The following is a 26253-nucleotide window of genomic DNA, read 5'->3' as shown; positions in this document are numbered from 1 at the left end:
TTTCCATTATTGTAAATGTATTTATTTATGTTTTGCCATTGTATTTAGTACTTCACTCTGTTGAATATGGAATCATGTTTTGTCATGTTGTTTCAGTCAGACAGCTTTTTGGCTGTGCTGGATTTACTGTTTGCACAGAGATTCGTTCGGAGGGGCCTTATAACTGTATGTGTCTTGACTGAGAAGAACGATGTGACCAAACTCAAACTCTTCATGAGTCAGTGCAAATAATCTGTCGTATTGACCACCCAGTACAACAAGCTGCTAATTGTAATGTGATGGTGGGAGGTGTATGTCCATTAACAAACAAATAAATTACAAATAGTAGCACAAAACGGCTTTGTGTTAGTTGATTTTAACCATTTTTATTTGTTTTTTGTTTTTGTTTTCTGTTTCGTTTTTATTTTTGTTTTGTTTTTTGTTTCGTTTGGTTGTTTTTGTCGTTTTTTTTATTTGGTTTGGATTTTTTTGTTTTGTTTAGCGTTTTTTGTTTGCCTTTGTTTTGTTTCGTTTGGTTGTTCTCCACAAAAAAGTTAAACAAATCAAAACTATATGTTATCTTCTTTAAAGGAACCACTCTTTGAGTTTCCATGTATGCTGGACACTTGTTGGCTATGTTTCCTACACTGTACAATCCAATTCAGTTTATTTTCTTTGTTTTGTAAAGAAATTTAAATGAAGGCACAATTTATATTTGTCTATAAAGCTAACTTTAATCAGTGAAGAGCCTTAAGATTTTTAGATCACGAGAAACATAGATTTTAGAATTTATCTATATGTTTGGCTGGTATGTGTAATTGATTTTTAATAATGTTCTATACTAATTGAACAAATGTTTATTCTATTCTATTAACTGAATATTATCTCTATGGTCAAAATTAACATCTTGATAAGGTCTTTGGTATCTCAATAGTTATGCAACTAATCTAATCTGAGAGTTTGGTTAAACACCGTCAATATTCAATACAGGTTGTAAAACTGGGCATAGCATATTACCTTTGTCCTTGCACAGTATACTATAAGTGTGCACTCACTCCACACGTGTTGAAATTTACTCCAGGAGTTTGTTCCCAAAGACATGTAAGTACTTTACACAAATTAGGGCCGAAGAGACTCTGTATGTGTATATTGTGTTTGTACATTACATCTTTTTTTTAAATTTGTTGTATATTCTCTAGACCTGTTCAGTAGATCTGGATGCAAATTATTGCTAAAGTTTAACATTTGTAGAATAATGTGATGTTTTTTTTTTTTGTTTGTTTTGTTTTTTTGTTGTTTTTTTACATTTCAATATGATTTTAATTTAAGATAAAATCATATTATAGAGAACGTATTGGCCAGTACAATTTTACATGTAATGTTAAGCAGGTTTCATAAAGCAACAGTCTAATTTTGTGTTTCAATTGTTGCACTTTATTTATTTTTTTGGCCTTTGGTTATCTGGTAAGATGAAGTAGCAATGTTTTCACATATCTGGTTTCCAGGACAGGAAATGTCAGAAAACCTCAGCATGCTTGGTTTTATTGTTTTTAATTTTGTGTACTGCTTGGCAAGTTTGCTCACGGTGTCTGTACATGTGTGTCGCTCAGTGAAAGACGATGGCTCGTAAGACTGTGTGCTGTCGTCTCAGTGCTCTGGAGTTCTCGCTCATGGTTCTGTTTCTCTTGATGACAGCGGTGTCAGTGGGGCTGATAACTGTCTTAGCCCTCAAGGCAGATTCAGAAAAACGTAATTACAGGTTTTTTAGTGATTCTTTCAAAACATACAAGTGCACGTAATCATTTTCTATTCTTCCCAATATGCATTCTGAAAATCTACACTCTCAGAAAAAAGGTACCGTTTATGGTGCAAGGGCTGTCTTTGCATGGTACCCCCAAGGGGACTTTTTTTTTTTTTTTGTACCTTTAGTTAAAATCTAATATTGTTTTGGGTGCATAATTGTACTCTTAAGTATCTACTGTGTACTTTTAAAGGTACATTTATGTTTTGCTCCTCTGGGAAGAAAAACAAAACATACCTTTTTGTCTCCTGATTGGTACCACCTCAGTGATGGCCTTTTGCCTTAAATGATACCTTTTTTTCTGAGAGTGTAGAAAAAGTAGGCAATAAAATATACTATATGGGTATACAGTGGAATACAGAAATCTGAATCTTAATCTGGGATTAAACCTGGGAAGAAAAAAAAAATGTTCACGATAAAAGGAAAACATGAAATGCCTGTTAATTATTTAAATAAACTTTTCTCAAATTGTTATAACTGCTGATACCATCATTTGCAATAAAAAAATAAAATAAAAAAAACCCTTGTGCGACCTAAGGGACATTTTTGTCTTTTTCATTTTATTTATTTTTTTTTTTTTTCCGATCATTTTGGTTGTTCTGTTTGGCATACATTTTGCCAAAAGTGTGTATTTTGGGGGGAATTTTGATATTTCAATCTCAGTTCCCTATGTACACAAAATAGTTACACTCAGGACCTTAAGGACAAAAATGTCTTCACTGAAACCCATTAAAACAATAATATTTGATACCAGTGCCATAAAGCATTCTATGATATTATGCTTTCATTCCGGAGCCCTGGCTTCAAAAAATTTTCTATTTTCCACCAGATGGTGTCATTTTTCTCATGTTTAGCCTATGGAGCAAATACATGCTTTTTTACTATTTTCTGTTTGCTTTATTATAGAGCACTGCAGGCCAATTGAATAAATGACACAGCTAAAATTGTGTGGGTAGGTTGGTATGGATGTCAGAACGTGTTTTTTATGTGTATTGAGAAATGTGTGTGTGTGTGGGCAGGTTTCAGTGGTTTACGAGGAAATGTTTTTAGGTTACAAACCGGTAATTACAAGGGTATTATGCTATAAATGTGGTTTATGAGGACATTTCTAGTGTTCCCATAATTGAAATTGCTTAAAAAAACATACTAAATTATGTTTTTTGTTTTTTTTGGAAAATGTAAAAATGCAGAAAGTTTTTGTGAGGGTTAGGTTTAGGGGTAGGGTTAGGGTTAGGGCAAGGGGATAGAATCTATAGTTCGTACAGTATAAAAATCATTATGTCTATGGAGAGTCCTCGTAATGATAGCTGCACCAACGTGTGTGTGTGGGCAGGTTTAAGTGGTTTACGAGGACTTTTTTTTTAGGTTACCATCTGGTAATTACAAGGGTATTATGCTATAAATGTGGTTTATGAGGACATTTCTAGTGTCCCCATAACTCAAATCGCTTAAAAAACATACTGAACAATGTTTTATTGAAAATGTAAAAATGCAGAAGGTTTTTTGTGAGGGTTAGGTTTAGGGGTAGGGTTAGGGGACAGAATCTATAGTTCGTACAGTATAAAAATCATTATGTCTATGGAGAGTCCTCATAATGATAGCTGCACCATGTGTGTGTGTGTGTGTGTGTGTGTGTGTGTGTGTGTGTAAAAAACAACAGTGGCATTATGGAAACAAACTGGCATTTAAAAAATAATGCATCAAAATCAATGTTGATGATAATCATTGACATATCCCAGACTGTGATAACCCCCCCCCCCCCCCAATTGAAAGTGGAAAATAATATTAATATATAATATTATTATGGCAGTTTTTTTACATGGACATTTTTTCCTCTAAGGACCTCTGAGTAACTTTTTTTTTCTTGACGCACAAGGGTTAAATAAGAAAAGTACAGAAGCAAGCTCTAGTGGTCTTAGACTTTGGACCTGATTGCATGTTCTTAATTCATAAGTTTATTAAATAATCATATAGTTTGAACTGCTGTTCGTTTGAATTATACAGTATGTGCACAATTTTGCTATATAGAACCAGAGGAGCCGGCCCCGACCACAGTAAATCCTCCAGAGAACTCCTATGTGATTGGTGTAGGCCGAGCAGACTGCACCGGGCCTGTAGCTGACATACCTCTGGTCAGTTAATTTAATTTATCTGAATTCTCTCTGTTCAAGTGATTTCTTGCGTTATCTTTTAATTTTGCACTGTAGCAAAATTATTGCAAGTTGTTTGTTATATGAGGCCTTATAAAGTAGATGTTATCAATGAATTATTTGTTCCAGACTGATAATGTTTATTATGAGTATCATATGTGATGATAAAGGACAGATAAGGCAGGTGCATTTTATGTCAAAGGCCTTTTGCTGATTTATTCATTTTTATGTTTTTGGGAAAGATGGGCTACGCTAATACTGAGCAGACAGCGAGGGGGCTCCACACACGTCTGTTCAGTAGAGCCTTTATTGTGGATGACGGCAGTAAGAGAGTGGTGTTTGTGACTGCAGACATCGGCATGGTCTCTCAAAGACTGAGGCTAGAGGTAGTACACACTAACAGTGCCACGAACAGTGCTCACATCTAAAGCACTACCCTCATGTAAAATTTTATTTGATAATGCAAATGGGACAATGACATGGTGTTCATTTCTTTCTCTCTTTTTTTTCTGGACCTCTTAGGTTGTTCATAAATACACAAAAAATGCAATGCATACAGATAATGAGTTGAATACACCCCTTCTATAATGAGTAATGAACTAATGTTTTTAGTTTTAAAATGAATTAGTTCATTAATTAGTAAAATCTGTTAATTGATTCTGAGGCTTAAAAGTTAAAAATGTCTAGGTGTTGTAACTGTCAATAAGGTAACAACAGAGATATTTACTGGTTTAGCATAATATTTTTTATTTATTTTTTTATACCCCCCCCCCCCCCCCCCAAAAAAGAAAAACTTAAAGGGATAGTTCACCCAAAAATGAAAATTCTCTCATTGCAACCTCATGCCATCCCAGATTTGTGTGAAGATTTTTAGAAGAATATCTCAGCTCTGTTGGTCCTCACAATGCAAGTGAATGGTGACCAGAACTTTGAATCTCCAAAAATCACATAAAGGAAACATAAAAGTAATCCATATGACTCCAGTGGTTATATCAGTATCTTCAGAAGTGAAATGATAGGTGTGGGTGAGAAACAGATCAGTATTTAAGTCCTTCACTTTCACTTTCACAGTCTTTTGTTTTTTGGCAATTTGCCTTTATTGTGCAAATCGCCACCTAATGGTCAGGGCTGTTCAAAGGTGGAGATTTATAGAAAAATAGGACTTAAAAATGTATCTGCTTCTCACCCACGCATCATATCACTTCAGAACTATCTATTTAATGATATTCATGATTCAGAAATGAATAAATATTTAGGTTATACACTTTTAACCTTGAAAATATGTTTGAAAACTCAAAATAATGATTAAGACGTAAAAAGAAAAAAAAAATATTTATATACTATATATATATATATATAAATGTATAAAACCAACATAAATACAAAGATTGCATCTCTAAGAAATCGGCATATATTTTAAAGTAGATTTTTAGGATTTCTCAGTTTCATCATCTTAGGTATCCTTATTTGTCATTGACCCTAATCATTGCAGGTTTTGCAAGAGCTGAAAGGGAAATACGGAGACCTCTACAGACAAGACAATGTGATTATGAGTGGCACACACACACATTCAGGCATGGGTGGCTATTTTCAGTACACCCTCTTTATGATCACCAGTAGCGGCTACATTAAACCATCTATACAAGCCATTGTCAGTGGAATAGTGAAGGTATGTTGCTACAATGTTACTCTCACTTGAAATATGGTTCTTATATGGGAAAATGCTAGGTCATGTGTATTGTGTTTTCAATCTTCTTTATCAGAGCATTGATATTGCTCATAGGAATATGAGACCTGGCCGAATTTTCATAAATAAAGGACAACTAGCTGATAGCAACTTAAACAGAAGCCCTCACTCTTATATGAACAACCCAGAGGAGGAGAGAAAAAGGTTTGTTTGTTTATTGTTGTGGTTTGATATAATTCTAAGATGAAGGAACTAAATCAGTGTCCGAAATTTCCTTTTTTTAATTAATTTCCTTTATAAATTTATTATTTTTTATTAAGGTGCAATATTTGACCGCTGAAACTAATTTTGAAGGGCATTTTTACCTGTATGCCCTGATTTTTTTTTTTTTTTTTTTTTTTAGCTATATAAAAACACACAACTCTCACTCCATTTATGTCAAATACCTTAACTGAATTAATTAATTAAAAAATATGAATTTATTTTTTAATTGTAAAAATATATAATATACAGTATACAATATATATATATATATATATATATATATATATATATATATATATATATATATATATATATATATATATAATTTTTTTATTATAAAATATAATTAACAAATCAATCAATCAAATACATCACACATTAACACAATAAATACTACTATAATACATTTTAAATAATTGGTAGATTTAGTTTCAGTTATTGGAAGTGTTTTCACTTTCAGTGATTTCTTTATGTTCAGTTTATTTTTATTTATTTTTTATTTTATTTATTTATTTTTGTGAAAAAAACTTCAGTTCACCCTGTGTCTGTATACTAAACCCATGCTAAACTCATAACTAGAAAGGCCAAGAAGAGAATATATGAAATGTTGGATTACATAAAAAACTGAGTACTTCAGTATGGGCAGTTTTTGTCCCCACTATTTAAATATCTGTGTCATTTTTGTCACTTTCAATGGCATTTTTGGTTCATTTTCGGCCTTGTATCCCAACCAGGTATGAATTCAACACAGACAAGCAGATAGTCATCCTGAAATTCACAGATATGGATGGGGATGGCATGGGCATGCTCAGGTACCTACAGTAGTACATAACAGACAATTATTATATATTAATTTAAAGGAATATTTCACTAAAAATGACAGTATGCTGTTATTTTTTTCTGTGGAACACAAAAGGAGAATTTTGAAGAATCAAAAAGGTGCTTTATGGTACTTTTTTCCTTACATTTCTTGAGCTTGACAGACGTGGCCACTATGTACTGTCATAGTATGAAAATAAAGCTTCAGAATTCTCCTTTTATTTTCCACATTAAAAAAAATAATAATAATAATAAAAGTTCAAACAACGTAGAATAACTAAATGAATTTTTTTTAATAAATTAAATGCATTAATTAATTAGGTGATTTATTCGCTATACCTCTGCCCTCAGCTGGTTTGCTGTTCACCCCGTCAGTATGAATTACACCAATCGAATGGTGAGCTCAGACAACCTCGGCTATGCCTCCTACGCCTTTGAGCAGGATAAAAACCGAGGCTTTCTACCCGGTGAGGTAAAAGGTCAACTTTTTAATTAGATCTCCCTCTGAGCCTCAAGTAGATTAGTTCTAATCTACTTGAAGAATACACAAGGACATTTAGCCATTCAATTAAGTCAGTAGTTCCCTTGGTGCCTTGAGAATCCTCTGGAGGAAGTTTACTAAAGATCATTAATTAATGCTGTTATGCAAGATAATAAACATTTTGTTTGCCTTGGAAATGAAACAGATGTTAAAAATGTTCTTTATGTTGGCAGTATTCTTTTATAAAGCTATTTGACTTTGGGATTGTGTGTTTGTGAGTGAATATCCTATTTAATTTGAAAAGCGCTGTGTTAATGCCTCACGTTATGTTTCCCTCCAGGGTCCATTTGTAGCTGGCTTTTCTTCCAGTAACCTTGGAGATTCATCCCCCAACATTCGCGGCCCCGTCTGTGTGAACACAGGCGAGAAGTGTGACTACCTTAACAGCTCCTGCCCCATTGGTGGAGTGAGTTATTATTTTATATACAGTATATAACTGTAACAAAATTATAAGTACAATACCAGTCAAACGTTTAGACACACGAGGCAATTTATGATTTTCCTGATCTTAAAAACTTTTTGATTTAAAGGCTCATGTTTTGAAATTAGTTTTATAGACAAATATTTATTGTGCCTACATAGGAATTGGCAGAATCTGCAGATCTAGAAACATTCATTAACCCTTTAAGCTCTGAGGGTGTTTTTAAAGCTTTTCTGTTTCAGTGGCATGCCTAAAATTAAAGGCCTAAAAAAACAAAACAAAACAAAAAGCAAAGAGGGTCAAGTGTTTGGTATCATTTTAAAGAAAACTTTTCAAATTGTTTAATGATATAGATTGTTATTAATTATGAGACTCTCTGCCTAAGAAACGGCTGAAAAATCACACACACACACACACACACACACACACACACACACACACACACACACACACACACACACACACACACATATGTTGGTGCAGCTATCATTATGAGGACTCTCCATAGACATAATTAATTTTATACTTTACGAACTATAGATTCTATCCCCTAAACCTAACCCTCACAAAAAACGTTTTGCATTTTTGCATTTTCAATAAAACATCGTTTAGTATGTTTTTTTAAGCAATATGAATTATGGGGCCATTAGAAATGTCCTCATAAACCACATTTATAGCATAATACCCTTGTAATTACTAGTTTTTAACCTAAAAAAAAGTCCTCGTAAACCACTTAAACCTGCCCAAACACACACACACACACACACAAAAACATGAGCCAAAGGTTAACTTTCTTCTTATTTTTCTGATTTGACATTATATATCTCTGGGTAAAAATAAGATAGCTCTGAAAAACTGCTTATGTTTTCTTCCCAATCATGTCAACTGTAACTGAGTAAAATTTTATGTTGATACAACAATGCAATCAAAAGTTATAGCATTACAAAAATAATTTAGTCTCTGTCTCCAAGTGTCCAAAAGCCTCTCCAAACAAATAAAACACAATAATTCTCATAAGAACTAATTACATATGCAAATACAACAATTACTAAAGGTATGCTTTCTCTCCAAAGCATGCAGGCATGAGTAACAAAATCTCATTCAGTTCCATTCTATGTTATTTGAGCTATCATTGAGTCTGTGTCACATACTTGGCGCCATCTCCTGGTGTTCATATGTAATTAGAGTGAACAATCCTCTCTGCCCATATTTGGATGACTTCCACCTCTGCTTGCAGCGATCTGAATCCTAATACGTCTGGTTTAGCATTCCATGACCCTTGAAAATGTACTACATAATTTCTGATGAAGTCATCTGATCAGGAAAAGCTAACGTGTTTTTAGCCAGATAGCACATTATGTGCTCTGTGTACATTGTGCTTTGTGTGGATTATCTAATGATCTATGCATCCGATTATGTTGTGTGGGCTCGTTTTAATAGGAATCCCCACCTATAAGTAATGGTATGATATTTTATGTTCTGTTTATTTTTCGTTAAGTTATAAGGGAAAACGCGGCTTATAAGCAACACCTGTTTACATGTAACATGTAGACATATACTTAGCTATTACTCGCTATATTTTTGTCTGTAAGTAAAACAAATAGGCTAGTTGTACTTTACTCTTTGAGCGCTTTCCAATGACTTATGACACATGGCTATTTGATCGGTTTAATGTTTTTTTTTTTTTTTTACAGATTACAAAAATATGTACAGAATAAAATTATTAATAAATTATCAAAATAGAACACTTCTGATTTGTCAGAAAATGTCAAATGCACTTGTTCAGTTTTGGTCGAAATGCCTACATGCATTGTAAAGTACAGCTTCTAAGCTTTAAAACGATACCTATTTTGTGTTGGTCAAGACTGTAGTTATTAATATTTTGATCATTGTTTTTCACCGGTGGGCCCGCCAGGGGGCTAATCCGAATTTAAAGGATACCAGCCTCCAGTTCTAATTTGCATGTGCCCCTTAACAGAAAAAGGCATGCATTGCTTTTGGACCGGGCGAAGACATGTTTGAGAGCACCAGGATTGTAGGAGAGAATATGTTTAAAAAGGCAAAGGTATGTCTAATTTGTCACATTGTTTGATCTTGATTAAAACCTATGATTGTGGTACTGAGTGTGTTACTGTAACCTATTGGGTTTGTTGTGCAGGAGCTGTACAGCGGTGCAAAACAGGAGTTGCACGGTCCCATTCACGGCGCACATCAGTGGGTCAACATGACAGATGAAACAGTCCAGTTCAACTCCACTCATACAGTGAGTAGTTTAAAGTCCCTCTGAATTGGCTTGACGTGCGCAGCTTTCTTTCCTGTGTTGACGTATTTCCTATTGAAACAGGATGTTGTGGCAGGACATTTCAAAGGGCTTGTCTGTTTTTATCATTGCCAAATGGCATGAACATGATTTGATACTTGCAATAGCTTGTCAGAGGCAGGGGAAGGGACATTCTTATTCTAGAGAGCTTTTGATTGGACAAAACGAGTAAGTGTCATCAATAGTTTTGGTTTGTTTTCCCCGAAGAGAAAGACTGTAAAATATCATATAGATATATTTCTTATTATATTTATTATATAATATAATAAATTTTTATTTTGATTTCAATGAGACTTTGTGGGTTTTAAGGATGTTTGTCCAGTCAAACATGTGCAATTGTACAGCACAGCAATAAACATGAAAAATATACAGTTATCACACTGTTTAGGCATAACACTTAAAGGGGTCAAAAGGAAGATTTAGCCTACTGTACAGCCTAAATGACACACAATTTTTACTGAACAATGCCTGTAAGGGCTTTAACAAAGCAATGAGCTGCACATTTCTGCTTTTAGATCCTCTTGCCCCATGGAATTCCTTTGTAACACGTTTTCCATTGTTTTTTTGTTTTTTTGTTTTTTTATTAACCAAAGGAAAATGTCAAAATTATTTTCAATGGGTAACGATAGATTGTAAATGTAGTTTAACTTGTACCGAACATGGAATACTCCTTTAATTTGTTGTCTGCAGTGGTGCTGTAGCGCTGACACAGTTTCTCTTGCCAGGGACGGACATGTAAACCTGCTCTGGGTCACAGTTTTGCTGCTGGTACAACCGATGGAGGTGGAGAGTTCAACTTCGTACAAGGTAAGGTGACGAGTTTACAATTGAAATGAAGCTTCATCTTTGTTTTTGTTGCCAAGATTTTCTAGTCCACTTTATATTTGCCAGGTCATATACTTGGTTAGATCTTTGACTGGAGGATAATTACTGTATGGTTCTGTATTATCTATTGTAACCAGGGGATACAGATGGAGACCCCTTCTGGGATGGCATAAGAGATGAGCTTGTTGGACCTCCGTCCACTGAGACCCAGGATTGTCATCGGCCCAAACCCATCCTTTTTAGCACTGGAGAGGTACAAGGAAGAACAGAATTATACAGAAATCATAAGAAACTTAACAACAAAGTTTGATTTATATATATATATATATATAAACTCAACAAAAAAAGAAACGTCCTCTCACTTTCAACTGCTTTTATTTTCAGAAAACTTAACATGTGTAAATATTTGTATGAACATAAAAAGATTCAACAACTAAGACATAAACTGAACAGGTTTCACAGACATGTGACTAACAGAAATGGAATAATGTGTCCCTGAACAAAAGTGGGGTCAAAAGTAACAGTCAGTATCTGGTGTGGCCACCAGCTGCATTTAGTACTGCAGTGCATCTCCTTCTCATGTACTGCACCAGATTTGCCAGTTCTTGCTGTGAGATGTTACCCCACTCTTCCACCAAGGCACTTGCAAGTTCCCGGACATTTCTGGGGGGAATGGCCCTAGCCCTCACCCTCTGATCCAACAGGTCCCAGACATTCTCAATGGGATTGAGATCCGGGCTCTTCGCTGGCCATGGCAGAACACTGACATTCCTGCCTTGCAGGAAATCACGCACAGAACGAGCTGTATGGCTGGTGGCATTGTCATGCTGGAGGGTCATGTCAGGATGAGCCTGCAGGAAGGGTACCACATGAGGTAGGAGGATGTCTTCCCTGTAACGCACTGTCTTGAGATTGCCTGCAATGACAACAAGCTCAGTCCGGTGATGCTGTGACACAGCGCCCCAGACCATGACGGACCCTCCACTTCCAAATCAATCCCGCTCCAGAGAACAGGCCTTGGTGTAACGCTCATTCCTTCGACGATAAACGCGACTCCGACCATCACACCTGGTGAGACAAAACCGCGACTTGTCAGTGAAGAGCACTTTTTGCCAGTCCTGTCTGGTCACGCGGAGGTGGGTTTTTGCCCATAGGCGAAGTTGTTGCCGGTGATGTCTGGTAAGGACCTGCCTTACAACAGGCCTACAACCCCTCTGTCCATCCTCTCTCAGCCTATTGAGGACAGTCTGAGCACTGATGGAGGGATTGTACATTCCAGGTGTAACTCGAGCAGTTGTTGTTGCCATCCTGTACCTGTCCCGCAGGTGTAATATTCAGACCGATCCTGTGCAGGTGTTGTTACACGTGGTCTGCCACTGCGAGGATGATCAGCTGTCCTTCCTGTCTCCCTGTCGTGCTGTCTTAGGTGTCTCACAGTACAGACATTGCAATTTATTGCCCTGGCCACATCTGCAGTCCTCCATGCAGCATGCCTAAGGCACATTCACGCAGATGAGCAGGGACCCTGGGCATCTTTCTTTTGGTGTTTTTCAGAGTCAGTAGAAAGGTCTCTTTAGTGTCCTAAGTTTTTATAACTGTGACCTTAATTGCCTACCGTCTGTAAGCTGTTAGTGTCTTAACGACCGTTCCACAGGTGCATGTTCATCAATTGTTTATGGTTCATTGAACAAGCATGGAAAACATTGTTTAAACCATTTACAATAAAGATCTGTAAAGTTATTTGGATTTTTACAAAATTATCTTTAAAATGCAGTGTCCTGAAAAAGGGACATTTCTTTTTTTGCTGAGTTTATATATTGGCATAAGATAACAATGTGGCAAAAAGGAAAATGTTGGTCTTGTATTTTAGAGTACAGGAAAAGCAAAAACAACAGTAGTTATGTTTTTATGCAGATGTTTTCGCCCCTCCCATGGCATCCAGCCATTGTGGATGTTCAGATCATCACTATTGGCCCTTTAGCCATAGTTGCAGTCCCAGGTGAATTTACGTGAGTATACATAAAGCCACAGTACCAGTATCTTTCAATCTTACTCATTCAGCAAAGATGTATTGTGGTGGTACCAAGGTACAGTGATAGTACTAGATGGTAATACTTTGATATACACTCACCGGACACTTTATTAGGTACGCCTGTACATCTACTTATTCATGTGATTATCTAATCACACAATGTGGCAGCAGTGTAATGTATAAATTCATGCATATATGAGTCAGGAGCTTCAGTTAATGTTCACATCAACCATCAGAATGGGAAAAAATGTGATCTCAGTAATTTAGACAGTGGCATGATTGTTGGTGCCAGATGGGCTGGTTTGAGTATTTTTGTAACTGCTGATCTCCTGGGATTTTCACACACAACAGTCACTAGAGTGTAAACAGAATGGTGCCAAAAAAAACATCCAGCGACCAGAAGTTCTGTTGGCGAAAAAGGCAGTGTTCAGAGGAGAATGGCCAGACTTGTCCAAGCTGACAGGAAGGTGTCAGTAACCCAAATAAACACGCATTACAACAGTGCTATGCAGAAAAGCATTTCTGAACGTACAACACTCTCTACAGCAGAAGAGGACCCCTCCGGGAACCATTACTGTCAGCTTAGAACAGGAAACTGAGGCTGCACAGACTCACCAAAACTGGAGAGTAGACGATTGGAAAAACATCACCTGGTCTGACAAATCTGGATTTCTGCTGAGGTACACAAATGGTAGGCGCCCACTGTAGCCTCAGTTTTCTGTTCTTGCCCAACAGGAGTGGAACCCAGTGTGGTCTTCTGTTGTTGTAGCCCATCCGCCTCAAGGTTCAACATGTTGTGCATTCTGAGATGCTATTCTGCTCACTACAATTGTACAGAGTGGGTTATCTGAGTTAGCTCGAACCAGTCTGGCCATTCTCCGTTGACCTCTCTCATCAACAAGGCATTTTCGTCCACAGAACTGCTGCTCACTGGTTGTTTTTTTGTTTTATGCACCATTCTGAGTAAATTCTAGAGACTGTTGTGTGTGAAAATCCCAGGAGATCAGCAGTTACAAAAATACTCAAACCAGCCAGTCTTGCACCAACAATCATGTCACGGTCCAAATCACTGAGATCACATTTTTTCCCCATTCTGATGTTTGATTTGAATATTAAATTAAGCTCCTGACCCATATCTGCATGATTTTATATATTACACTGCTGCTACACAATTGTCTGATTAGAAAATCTCATGAATAAATAGATGTACAGGTGTACCTAATAAAGTGGCCGGTGAGTGTGTGTATATACTGTACAAAAACATTAGGTCATAGGTTCAGCTATATATATATATACACTACCGGTCAAAAGTTTTGAAAACCAAAATGTTTCCCATGATCTTTTGATTTGAAGGTGTATGCTTAAATGTTTGAAATTAGTTTTGTAGACAAAAATATAATTGTGCCACCATATTAATTTATTTCATTATAAATCTAAAATGTAATAAAAAAATAAATAAAAAAAAGTTTTTGAAATTGATGACTTGGACCAAATAATAAAGAAAAGCAGACAATAAGTGCCCAGCATAGATGGGAACTCCTTCAATACTGTTTAAAAAGCATCCCAGGGTGATACCTCAAGAAGTTGCTTGAGAAAATGCCAAGAGTACATTTCTGAAAATTCTAGGCAAATGGTGACTACTTTGACGCTAATATATAACACAGTTTTGATTTATTTTGGATTTTATTTAGTCACAACATAATTCCCATAGTTCCATTTATGTTATTCCATAGTTTTAATATTATTCTAAAATGTGATGTGAAAATAAATAAATAAATAAATAAATATAAATATTATAAAGAATGAGTGTTTCAAAACTTTTGACCGGTAGTGTGTGTGTGTATATATATATATATATATATATATATATATATATATATATAACAGCTGTGTTGAACCTATGACCGAATGTTTTTGTTCTAACTCAGAATTGTGTCACTTGACCTCTGTATGGATTGAATCAATTGTATTAGAACCAAAAATCATATAAGTAAGGTTCTATGGTAGGTATAGTAATATCAGTATGTGTTTGATACTGACATTACCTTCTATGTTCTAGTACCATGTCAGGGAGAAGAATGCGGGAGGCTGTCAAGCAGGTGAGAGCTGCTCATATTCAAAGTTCATCCACATGAATCTTTTCATGATTTTACAAACCTTCATGTTGTTTCAAAGCCATATGCTGGTATTTATTTTTGTAGAATCTTCAAGCAGTTAAAAAAAAAAAAAAAAAAAAAAACAGTTCATAGTGACTACATCTGTCAAGCTCCAAAAAGGAGGAAAAAACACCATAAAAGTATCAGAAAATTATTTTATGTAACTATATTCCAAGTCATTTGAAGTCATACAATCCTCCATACTTTATCAGGGTATGGTCTTAAATGGTTAAAGCATAAACCAATCAGCACACATATATTTTTGCCCAGTTCCCTGTTTTCACGTTGCATTTAAATACCTTTACCAGCATTCTTTCCGGCTTATCCAATGTGTGCTAGTGTTTAGCGTATAACTGTTTAAGTTTTGACATCAAAAGCAGAGAATAACCCAAGGATTTCAAATCACATGCAAATTAAGTTAAGTCATGACAGCCTTTAAAAAAAAAAAAAAATAGCATGTTAATGTGGGCATGACATATTGATTGGATTTTGGTCCTGCTGGACTAGATCTGCTGTGGTGCTACAAAGTAAGTACAAAGACTTGCTGTGCATAGCCATGCTGAGTTAAGCATGTGGACATGCTGCTGCACGACTAGACAAAATGCAAGGCATGCTGCATCGAGCATGTAGGACACACTTTTGCACAATTAGACATACATACAATACTCATGTAGCTGATCAGACATGGGGAGCTGGGGAGGAGAAGGGTTTCAGAGAAAAACTCTTGCAGCGCGCTGTAGTTAAACCAGCTTATCTGCAAAACTGAGCAATTTTAATGTTAGACAAAGAGAAAGACACAAGTTGATTGACTTGTGTCATGGTCAAAAGCAGACCTTACCATACAGGCTAATAGAAGAAAACCCCAGCAACCACCTGAGCAAATAAAATTTTCAGAGAAAATAAACTTTCGCAGCACTGCAGTGAAACCGGATTATCTGCAAAACGGAGCAATTTAAATGTTAGACAAACAGAGAGACAAAAGCTGAATGACTATCCAAATACACCTCAAAGGACCTATCAGCTTACACCATGCAAGCTGATTGACTTAACATATCACATGTGAGGGACCCAAATAAGTTCAAAGGACCAATCAGTTTACGCCATGTAGAGTTTCATGCCTGAACTTCAGTCATTTGTCTGGCATTGTGTGATTTTTACTTATTTTTTACGGGTTTTTTTTAATAAGTTGCTTTTTTTAAAAAGTTATCAACGAATAGATGTGCATGTAAACACGCTCATTGATGTCAAACCAGGTGCAATGAATTGATGCGCCATATTTAATCTCTACGTGAAGATTATTCTAAATGTATACTTTTGTGTTTCATGGAAGAAAGAAAGCTACAGAGGTTTGGAATGACATAAAGAGAGTAAAAAGAGAGAGTTTTTTTGGTGAACTGTCCCTTTAAAACCATTGCACAATCTGCAAATAATTGAGCAAATAAAATCTTTGCTACGTATTCAGTTAGATAATTAGAAACCAATATATTTTTTTGTTTTGTTTTTTGACACCTTGAATACTACATATGTGTTCTGGTATTTGTAGTGTACTATATTCTGTAGACATGCCATTGTGAACGAGCTTCACATCTATACACAAAATAATTTTCAAAGGAATTGGAGATGCATGGGGCTTTCACTAATGCAGAGGTGGTCGTCGCTGGTCTGTGCAACATCTACACCCATTACATTACTACATATGAAGAGTATCAGGTATATATGCCTCCATATTAGCTGACCCCTATTTGCTGTAAAAGTACTGTTTTATCTGCTATTTATGTCAAATGGTTTTCTTCTACCCTCATAGATCCAGCGTTATGAGGGTGCATCCACAATCTTTGGCCCTCACACTCTCTCTGCTTACATCCAGCGCTACAGAGGTCTGGCCAAAGCCATTGCTCAGGTGAATCCCCTATCATCTTTCAGACATTTTTTACTTTAAAAAAAAAAAAAAGAATATCTTTAAGCCTAACTGAAATCGACTGTCTTGGTGGCTAATCTCATAAGTAAAAAATTCTACCACAGGGATCCACTGGAGAGTTGCCCAAAGGTCCAGAACCTCCTTTCTTTCCTGAGGACAAACTCTTTAATCTAGTGAAGGACCCAGTAGATGATAAAGCTCCCATCAACACCACCTTTGGTGAAGTCTTAGAGCAGGTTGACCCTATCTATAAAGTGGTAGGTTAACCATAATGCTGGTTAGATATGAACAATGACTACTGAAATTATTGAACTACTAGTATTGTAATTGAGTTCATTCATTTAACAACAATGTAGATGCGCATTGTTAAAATACTTTCTTCTGTTGGATGATTTCCCCTAAAAGTATAAACACTGGCTCTGTGATGCTTTTTAAACATTGCCCAACCAGCTATCAATAGCATGAGTTTGGGGCGGAACTATCTGTTTGTTCAAGCAATGGAAGCTATGAAACAGTTATTGACTAGATTTATGTGTGTTTTTAATTTTTAAAGGGAGAAATCGCATCTGTCACATTTGTTTCTGGAAACCCGAGGCACTCAGGAGATATTGTGAGTAGTTCGTTCAGTTACAGGTATCACTTGTTTAACATGCTCTTTTATGAGTGAGATATAACTAAACTGTGTTGATTGTTATATCAGAGAGATAAGACGCTTGTCACGGTGGAGAGGTTTCATAACGACACTGGCACGTGGGAAGTAGTTCACTCAGATGCATCATGGGAAACGAGGTAATGTGTTTTCTGTATATACATGCTTTTTTTATGTTCTCCATAAAAATGTTTATGCCACATGCATTTGTGGAAAATACTTTTACTTTGTTTGATGAAGAGTTAATTAAGCTGTCTTTAGAGCTGGCAGTATCTCTCAAGGTCTGTTCCCTTGATAAAACAAACGCTGAGTCAAGTTCTTATCACTTGTTATTGTATAGCATATTAAATACTGAAGGCCGAAAACCATGAAAAGACATTTGCTAGATAAGATAGTCTATATACAGTTGCCCCAATAAGTATTTGTACAATTAAGACACACTTAAAAATGTATGCATTATTATTTGCATTAGAAAACAAAATATCAAACCAAGGCATCTGCAATAAAATGATGCTGGAACTAGACTTTTCTCAGCCATCCTTGCAATGACTTTAACTAGTCTCAATGTATACATTATAGTGGATGTATGTAGTCAGATCTCAAGTTCACATGGGTGTCCTAGCAGAGTAACCACAGGTGTAGTTCACCACATTAACTATGCACATGTTCCACTAACTTTTGACAACCTGAAAGTGTCCAAATACAGTACTCTTTTTCTTAATTTAACATTTAAAACCTAACAAACATTTTTTTTCTTTCCTTTTTTTGGCTTAAAAAGTGTGATTGTGTTATCTTTTAACATAAATGCCACTTGGTTGGTTTTTTTAGTTATCTTATGCAATGATATTGAATTTTAAAGTATGGCTCAATTGTTACGTTGGGCCCACTGTGTGTACTGTATATATTATATGTATTTTTATACCCCACTGTATATACAGTGGCAAGGATAGTATGTGAACCCTTTGGAATTAGCTGGTTTTCTGCATTAATTGGTTATAAAATGTGATCTCATCTTCATCAAAGTCACAAGGATAGACAAACACAATGTGCTTAAGCTAACAACACACAAACAATTATAATATTTAATGTCTTTATTGAACACATCCCATTAAACATTCACAGTGCTGTGGAAAAAGTAAGCGAACCCTTGGATTTAATAACTGGTCGATCCTCCTTTGGCACCAATAACCTCAACCAAGCATTTCCGGTAACTGCGGATTAGACCTGTACAATGTTCAGAAGGAATTTTGGACCATTCTTCCTTACAGAAATGTTTCAGCTCAGCCATATTCTTAGGATGTCTGGTGTGATCGGCTCTCTTGAGGTCAATTCACAGCATCTTTATTGGGTTATGGCATGGGCTCTGACTGGGCCACTCCAAAAGGTAGATTTTTTTTCTTTTTCAGCCATTTTGAAGTGGATTTACTTTGATGTTTCAGCTGGTGCACAGCCACCCTGACATTATCCTGTAGGATATCTTGATAAACTTGGGAATTCATTTTTTCATTCGAGGATGGCAAGCGGTCCAGGCCCCGAAGCAGCAAAACAGCCCCAAATCATGATGCTCCCTCCACGGTACTTCACCATTGGGATGATGTTTTCATCTTGGTATGCGTGTCCTTTTTATGCCATACGTAGTGCTGCATGTTCTTCTCAAACAGTTCCACCTTAGTTTCATCAGTCCACAAAAATAAATTCCCAGTAGCACTGTGGAGTGTCAAGGTGGTCTTTGGAAAAAAATCAGGAGTAAAGCAATGATTTGGAGGAAAGCAGCGACTTCCTTCATGGTGTCCTGTCATGGACACCATGCCTATTTAATGTTTTCCGTATAGTAGACTCGTGAACAGAGATGTTACCAAGCTCCAGTGATTCTTTCAAGTCTTTAGCTATCACTCTAGGGATTTTTTTATTTTTTACCTCATTGAGCATTCTGCAGTGTGTCCTTTGAGTCATCTTGGCTGGACGGCCACTTCCAGGGAGAGTAGACACAGTGATAAATTGTCTCCATTTTTAGACAATTTGTCTAACTGGACAGATGAATATCTAAGCTCTTCGAGATGACTTTGTAACCCTTTCCAGCTTTATGCAAAGCAACAATTCTTGATCAAAGGTCTTCTGAGATCTCTTTTTTGCAAGGCATGGTCCACATCAGCAGATGCTTCTTATTACCTTTTGTTGATATCATTAGCCTAGGGGTTCACATAATTTTTCCAACCTACACTGTGAATGTTTGAATGATGTATTCAGAATGTACAAGAACAATACAATAACTAGATAAAAAAGTTCGTCAAACAAACTTTGATTTTGGCTTGAGAAAGCTTAGCCTGAAAGTTTGAAGTAGTTGTAAAAGCTTGAAGTTTGAAGGTTTTAAGTTTGAAGTAGTAACAAGTTTAAGGAGTAGTTTTAAAAGTTCAAAGTTTAAAGATTATAAGACCATTCAGTCTATCAGATAGATCCTGAGTGAAATAAGTCAACCCGGAAGTCTCTACAATGTTCTGTGCAGAGATATGTGATTTGTTACTTGGTTGCTAGGGTAACCCCATCTGGTTGCTAGGCAGTTACCAGGGTGATACTTAACAAGGCTACTTGCCATCCTGTGTGAAATAAGTCAACCCGGATATCTCTATGATTTTCTGGTGCAGAGATATGTGATTTGTTACTTGGTTGCTATGGTAACCCCATCTGGTTGCTATGCAGTTACCAGGGTGATACTTAATAAGGCTCCTTGCTATCCTGAGTGAAATAAGTCATCCAGAAATGTCTCTATGATGTTCTGTTGCAGAGATATGTGATTTGTTACTTGGTTGCTAGGGTAACCCTATCTGGTTGCTAGGCAGTTACCGGGGTGATACTTAATGAGGCTATCCTGAGTGAAATAAGTCAACCCAGAAGTCTCTATGACATTCTGATCCTAAGATACCCATATTAGTGATTTTGAATGGAAGTCAGTGGTGTTTGGTTGCTAGGGTGCTCTAAATGGTTGCTAGGGTGTGGATAAGTAGTTACCATGATGATAGTTGTAGACTGATTGCTCACCCAATTAAAACAAGCCAACTGTCATGTCTCTAGGACATTCTGATCCGAAGGTATCACACTCTAAGTGAAAGCAATAGTGTTAGTTGCTAGGGTGCTCTAAATGGTTGCCAGGGCATGGCTAGCCAGTGAACAGAGAGATTCTTATTGGCTGCTTACTAACCTGACTCATAAGAGCCAATCCCTAAGTGTTTAAGACATTCTGTTCTGAAGATATCCTTCTGAGACATTTTGAATGGAAGTTAATGGGGGGTGGTTGCTAGGGTCCCATAAATGTTTTTTAGGGCATGGCTATGCCATTTCCAAGGTGATACTTAAAGAGTGATTGGTATCCCGATTGAAATGAGCCTGCCCCCATGTATCGATGTCATTCTGATTGGGAGATAAGATCTTGCATTTACTGTCATAGTAGGAAAACAAATATCTTCCCATAGTACCCTATGGGACTTTTTGGTACATTTTGTTGCCCCCCTTTTTACCCCGTGGGGTATATCTTACCACCAAACACAGGGTATGTTCGAACACGGCTTGCTAGCCCGAATCAAATGAGAGCACCCACATGTGTCTAGGACATTCTGATCAGAAGATATCACACTCAGCCATTTTGAATGGAAGTCAGTGGGGATGGTTGCTAGGGTGCTCTAAATGGTTGTTAGGGTGTGGCTAAGTAGTTTTTCAAGTGGATACATGAAGACTGATTGCTCACCCATATGAAAGTAGTATGTTCTGATCCAAAGATATCCCTCTCAGCCATTTTTAATGGAAGTCAATAGGGCCGGTTGCTAGGGTGCTCTAAATTGTTGCTAGGGTGTGGCTAGCCAGTGACCAGAGAGATTCTTATAATCGGACTGAAAAGAGCCAATCCCCAAGTGTCTACGACATTCTGTTCTGAAGATATCCTTCTGAGCCATTTTGAATGGAAGTCTATGGGGGCGGTTGCTAGGGTGCCGTAAATGGTTGCTAGGGCGTGGCTACACCTTTTCCAAGATGATCCTTAAAGACTGATTGGTAGCCCGATTGAAATGAGCTCGCCCCCATGTTTCTATGTCATTCTGATTGGGACATATGATTTGACAACTTTCTTGCATTGACTGCCATAGTAGGGAAAAAAAAAAATTTCATGGGTGAGATGAAATCTCCATAGTATGCCTATGGGACATTTTTGGGACGTTTTTTGCCCCCCAGGGGTGCACCGTACCCCCAATTCCTTAGAAAAGTCATAGCACAGGTGTCGTCAATAGGCCGGTCGATTTGACACCTAATTCATGGGTCTACTACAAACGGTGCGGGACAAGTTAGGTGCCGAAGCTTCGCAAGCACCACTAATAATAAGTATGTGAGATTACAATAGTGATGCTTTGCTTCACAAGCACCACTAATAATAAGTAGTGAGATTACAATAGTGATGCTTTGCTCCGCAAGCACAACTAATAATAATAATAATAATAATAATAATAATAAGCTTAAATAGTAGATCAGTATGTTGGCTTTGTCAAGCCAACATAATTAGTGTGTTATTAGTTAAAAAAGGATTGTGTTTTATGAAGATCAAATCAAGTTTAAACATAAAAGCAGTTAATTCCAAAGGATTCACATACTTTTTTTTGACACTGTATATATAGGCTCACATGATGTTTTGGAACATTCTGATATTACATGATTATAGATATTGTGAAATTCATGTAAAGGTTTCAATTCAGCTTTCACTCAAATTGTTATTATGCTCAAAAGATGCATTTTCAGTAGTGGTCTCAGACTTTTGGAGACCACACACACACACACACACACACACACACACACACACACTGTGTATATGTATATACAGTATACAGTATACATATTATACTGTGCAGTACTGTGCAAAAGTCTTGATGTTTCACAAAAACATTTGTCTTTAGATGGTTACTTCTGATTTAGTGTGTCAATAGGAAATATACATTTTAGATTTCCAAACATTTCTTTTTGCAAATAGAATAGAATAAATATAGAACAAGGAGTCCTGCAACAGAAGGTATAGCGGATCTCAACATCATTCAGTCAGTCTGGGATTACATGAAGAGACAGAAGCAATTGAGACAGCCCATAGATCTCCAATATGCTTGGAACAACCTTTGTGCCAAGAACCTTAAAAAAAAAAAAAAAAAAAGTGTACTAAGGAGTCTTTATGCTGTTTTATATACACCTATCAGCCACAACATTAAAACCACCTGCCTAATATTCTGTAGATATTAGGTATATTGTGTGGCCATTCTCTGTTGCAGTGGAAATTACTGAAAATCACACCGTCAGTAATGTGGGACTGAATGTAATTGTTAAATAGCCATTTGACAGGTGATATAACCATTTATCATAACTGCTTAGCTAAAAAATGGAAAATTCAACTGTTAAAGCATGTAATAAGGTACCACTTATCAGTTAATTTGAGTTTAATGTGGGTTTATTATCGGTAATAAAGTGTGAACACCACCAAACACACTCAAAGCAATATTTAACCCATTTTAAAGCACCAACAATATATGAAACCTTAGAAAATAATTACATTAAAATAACTGAATTAAATGTAAATCAATCAATCAAATTATCAGTTGGAATGTATATTTTGAAAACTCAAAGGAAAATACTTAATGCCAGTGCAGTGCATCAAATTTATGACTTTTTAATGCCAAAACCTTAATTTTTGCTAAATCAATGTAATGTCTTTTAAAACATTTTAATGGCCTGTTATAACAAACCAAACAAACCAAAAAACAAAATAATACACTGTAATATTGCCTAAACACTGGCCAGTAGCACTACTTGAATGTAGCGCAGCACAAGCACAAGTTGGCACTGTGTGGCAATATCCATCGTCTCATCTGCCTGGATTGAGAGAAAATCGCTGCTCTGTGCTTCTTTGATTATGTGTTCCATCACAACAGTCAACATACAGTCCAATAGCTCGTTCTGCACAGTTTTCGAAGTTCCCTTAAACACAGTGGCATTCTCAAGGTGCTCTTTCAACACTCCATCAAGGGAAGCAACAAAATCCACCAACCCAGGGCTTATCCGAGCTCTCACTCTCATCATGGCTACGCAAAGCCAGCTCAAAGGCGCCACACAGTCTATTATTCTAGACAAAATGTGTCGATTTTGTGTCACCTCTTCATTGTGCCTTCAAATGCTAATCCTGTAGCCTTCATCTAGCTGTTCAGCAATGCAAAGCTTCCCAAAAAATTGTAGCCTCAAAGCATTGTCTAGATGGCTGCAGCTGCTTTCATGCTGTTTGCATTTTTCAGAAAGATTTTTAAGTCTCGTACCCCCGTCGCTGTCCACAACACTTCAGTGCCAGGACTTTGAAATAGCAAACAGGGATAACAATAAAAGGCATTACTTACACCACATCCAGCTAGCCAACTCCGTTTGCCATAACAAGAGCTGGAGAAACCCCGGGTGTAAGCTCGTCCTTGATCACTTGACTGCTGCTGAATTTGTAAATCAGGTAAATCCTGTCCAAGCTCCTTTATCTTTTTTTTTTTCTTCAGGTGAACGCCTTGTGAAAGTGTTTTTTTTTTTTTTTTTTTTTTTTGTAAAGATAAAACAGAATTTTCTTTCATTTGGAAGAAATGCTGCGCCAACCTGAAACTTGGCGGTTCAACTTCAACGGGGTTAACAATCTCTTGCAGTACCTGTCAGTTAACGAGCTGCTGAGCGGGAGAGAGTGTCATTGAAAACGGTCAAGAATCGTCCAATCACATGTGGTCAAAAAAATAAAAACAATATTGATATGCTTCCAACAAAAGTGGGGGTGTCCGGGATGCAGAGAGCTGTGTCCTGTGGACAATCTGAAGCAACCAATTAGAGAGCAGCTTCAGGTCACCTGCTTGCCAAAAGTTTAAGGACCTACATACACACTCATTTGGCTGGCGCTCTGCACACAGGAAGTATAGCCTATGTATTCACACAGAAATTAACCAAATAAAAATTTTTATAACATTTTTTAATAAATGCTAACATGACTTCCAGGCGCATAGTACGACTAAATAATTTTATTTTATAATTATTTTTCAATATATAATTAACTTATGTTTAACATGTTTAAGTAGCCTTCGTCTCTGGATAACTTGAAGGGGGCGGTGCCCCAGCACCCCCTATTGACCAACTGCCATTGCTCTGTTGACCTCACTCATCAACAAGGCGTTTCCAATCACAGAACTCTGATGTTTTTTGTTTTTGTGGCACCATTCAGAGTAAATTCTAGAGACTGTTGTGTGTGAAAATCCCAGGAGATCAGCAGTTACATAAATACTCCCAGTTACAGCCTATCTGGCACCAACAATCATGCCATGGTCCAAATCACTGAGATCAAATTTTTCCCCATTCTGATGGTTGATGTGAACATTAACTGAAGCTCCTGACCCATATCTGAATTTTATGCACTGCACTGCTGCCACACGATTGGGTGATTATATAATCGCATGGATGATTGTTGGTGCCAGACAGGCTGGTTTGAGTATTTCTGTAACTGCTGATTTCCTGGGATTTTCACACACAACAGTCTCTAGTATTTACCCCAAATGGTGCCAAAAAAAAAAAAAACATCCAGTGTGCGGCAGTTCTGTGGACGGAAATGCCTTGTTGATGAGAGAGGTCAACAGAGAATGGCCAGACTGGTTCGAACTGACAGAAAGTCTACGGTAACTCAGATAACTGCTCTGTACAATTGTAGTGAGAGGAATAGCATCTCAGAATGCTGTTCTGAGATACGGGTCGGCGCTGTTTTGGCGACACGAGGGGGACCTATACAGTATTAGGCATGTGATTTTTATGTTGTGGCTGATCGGTATATGTGTATATATTCTTTAATGCAGAGTATTGATGATAAAACTAGATAAAACTTGTTATACTACTTATAAGTCATCTGTGAAAAACTTAATTAACTGTTAGTATAATTGTCTTTTAGTCATTATCATTTAGATGGTAATGATAGCTCCATGGTGCTGAGCTAGTAGCACAAAGATTGTAGGTTCAGAGCTAAGTAGCGAATTTAACAGCATGACATGAGGAAATTTGTGCTGGCTCATTAAGTCAGCTTCAAAAGACACAAGCAATAGAAGCAGAGATTTTGACTAATTTTGTGTGTATGTGTGTGTAACCAGATTTCACTGGATAAAAGGAACTCGTGGCCTGAGTAATGCTACAGTGGAGTGGCACATCCCTTCCTCAGCACAGACAGGAACATACCGCATTCGATACTTTGGACACTACAAACAATCAAATGTTGTCACAGCATATGTGGGCACTTCAGATGCCTTTAAAGTCACCAAAAGTTTTTACTACTTTTGATTAGTGTATCACTGAAGGAGAATGTTAGATGCTGATATAAGGTGCTGTTTAAAGTGAAAATTAACAGCACCAATCTGTATCTGTACCTTTCTGCATGTTTTTGTTTATATATATTTTATTTGTAAGGTTAATGATTGTTTGGTAAATTATAAAGTAGCCTATATTTATTAAATGGATAGTTCTGGTCATTGATGCTGATTGGTCAATACAGCGTTCAAGCTGTGCCAAAAAGCACTTTTGGCTGAACTATGCTCAGATTCAGAGAAAATGGATTGAGACTACTTGATAATCTACATATGGCTGGACAATCAAAACAAGAATGTGTTGGTGTAGATG

At 36.7% G+C, this 26253-nt stretch overlaps 1 protein-coding gene across 1 annotated transcript; it reads left to right on the top strand.

Moving 5' to 3' along the window:
- Positions 1-1062: 1062 nt before the first annotated feature.
- Positions 1063-26253, top strand: LOC127422881 (neutral ceramidase-like). Its single transcript, XM_051666685.1, has 21 exons — positions 1063-1080; positions 1590-1728; positions 3809-3912; positions 4173-4316; positions 5423-5599; positions 5694-5821; positions 6616-6693; positions 7052-7172; positions 7522-7647; positions 9641-9727; positions 9821-9925; positions 10708-10789; positions 10945-11060; positions 12722-12816; positions 14899-14938; positions 16607-16705; positions 16800-16895; positions 17018-17170; positions 17467-17530; positions 17618-17702; positions 25731-26253. Exons 2-21 carry the CDS (start codon positions 1599-1601, stop codon positions 25915-25917), a joined length of 2217 nt encoding a protein of 738 aa, XP_051522645.1. The 5' UTR covers positions 1063-1080; positions 1590-1598; the 3' UTR covers positions 25918-26253.

This window comes from Myxocyprinus asiaticus, chromosome 32, assembly GCF_019703515.2.
Source record: "Myxocyprinus asiaticus isolate MX2 ecotype Aquarium Trade chromosome 32, UBuf_Myxa_2, whole genome shotgun sequence".
In the NCBI taxonomy this organism is placed as follows: domain Eukaryota; kingdom Metazoa; phylum Chordata; class Actinopteri; order Cypriniformes; family Catostomidae; genus Myxocyprinus; species Myxocyprinus asiaticus.
This window is presented reverse-complemented; position numbering and strand designations above follow the sequence as displayed.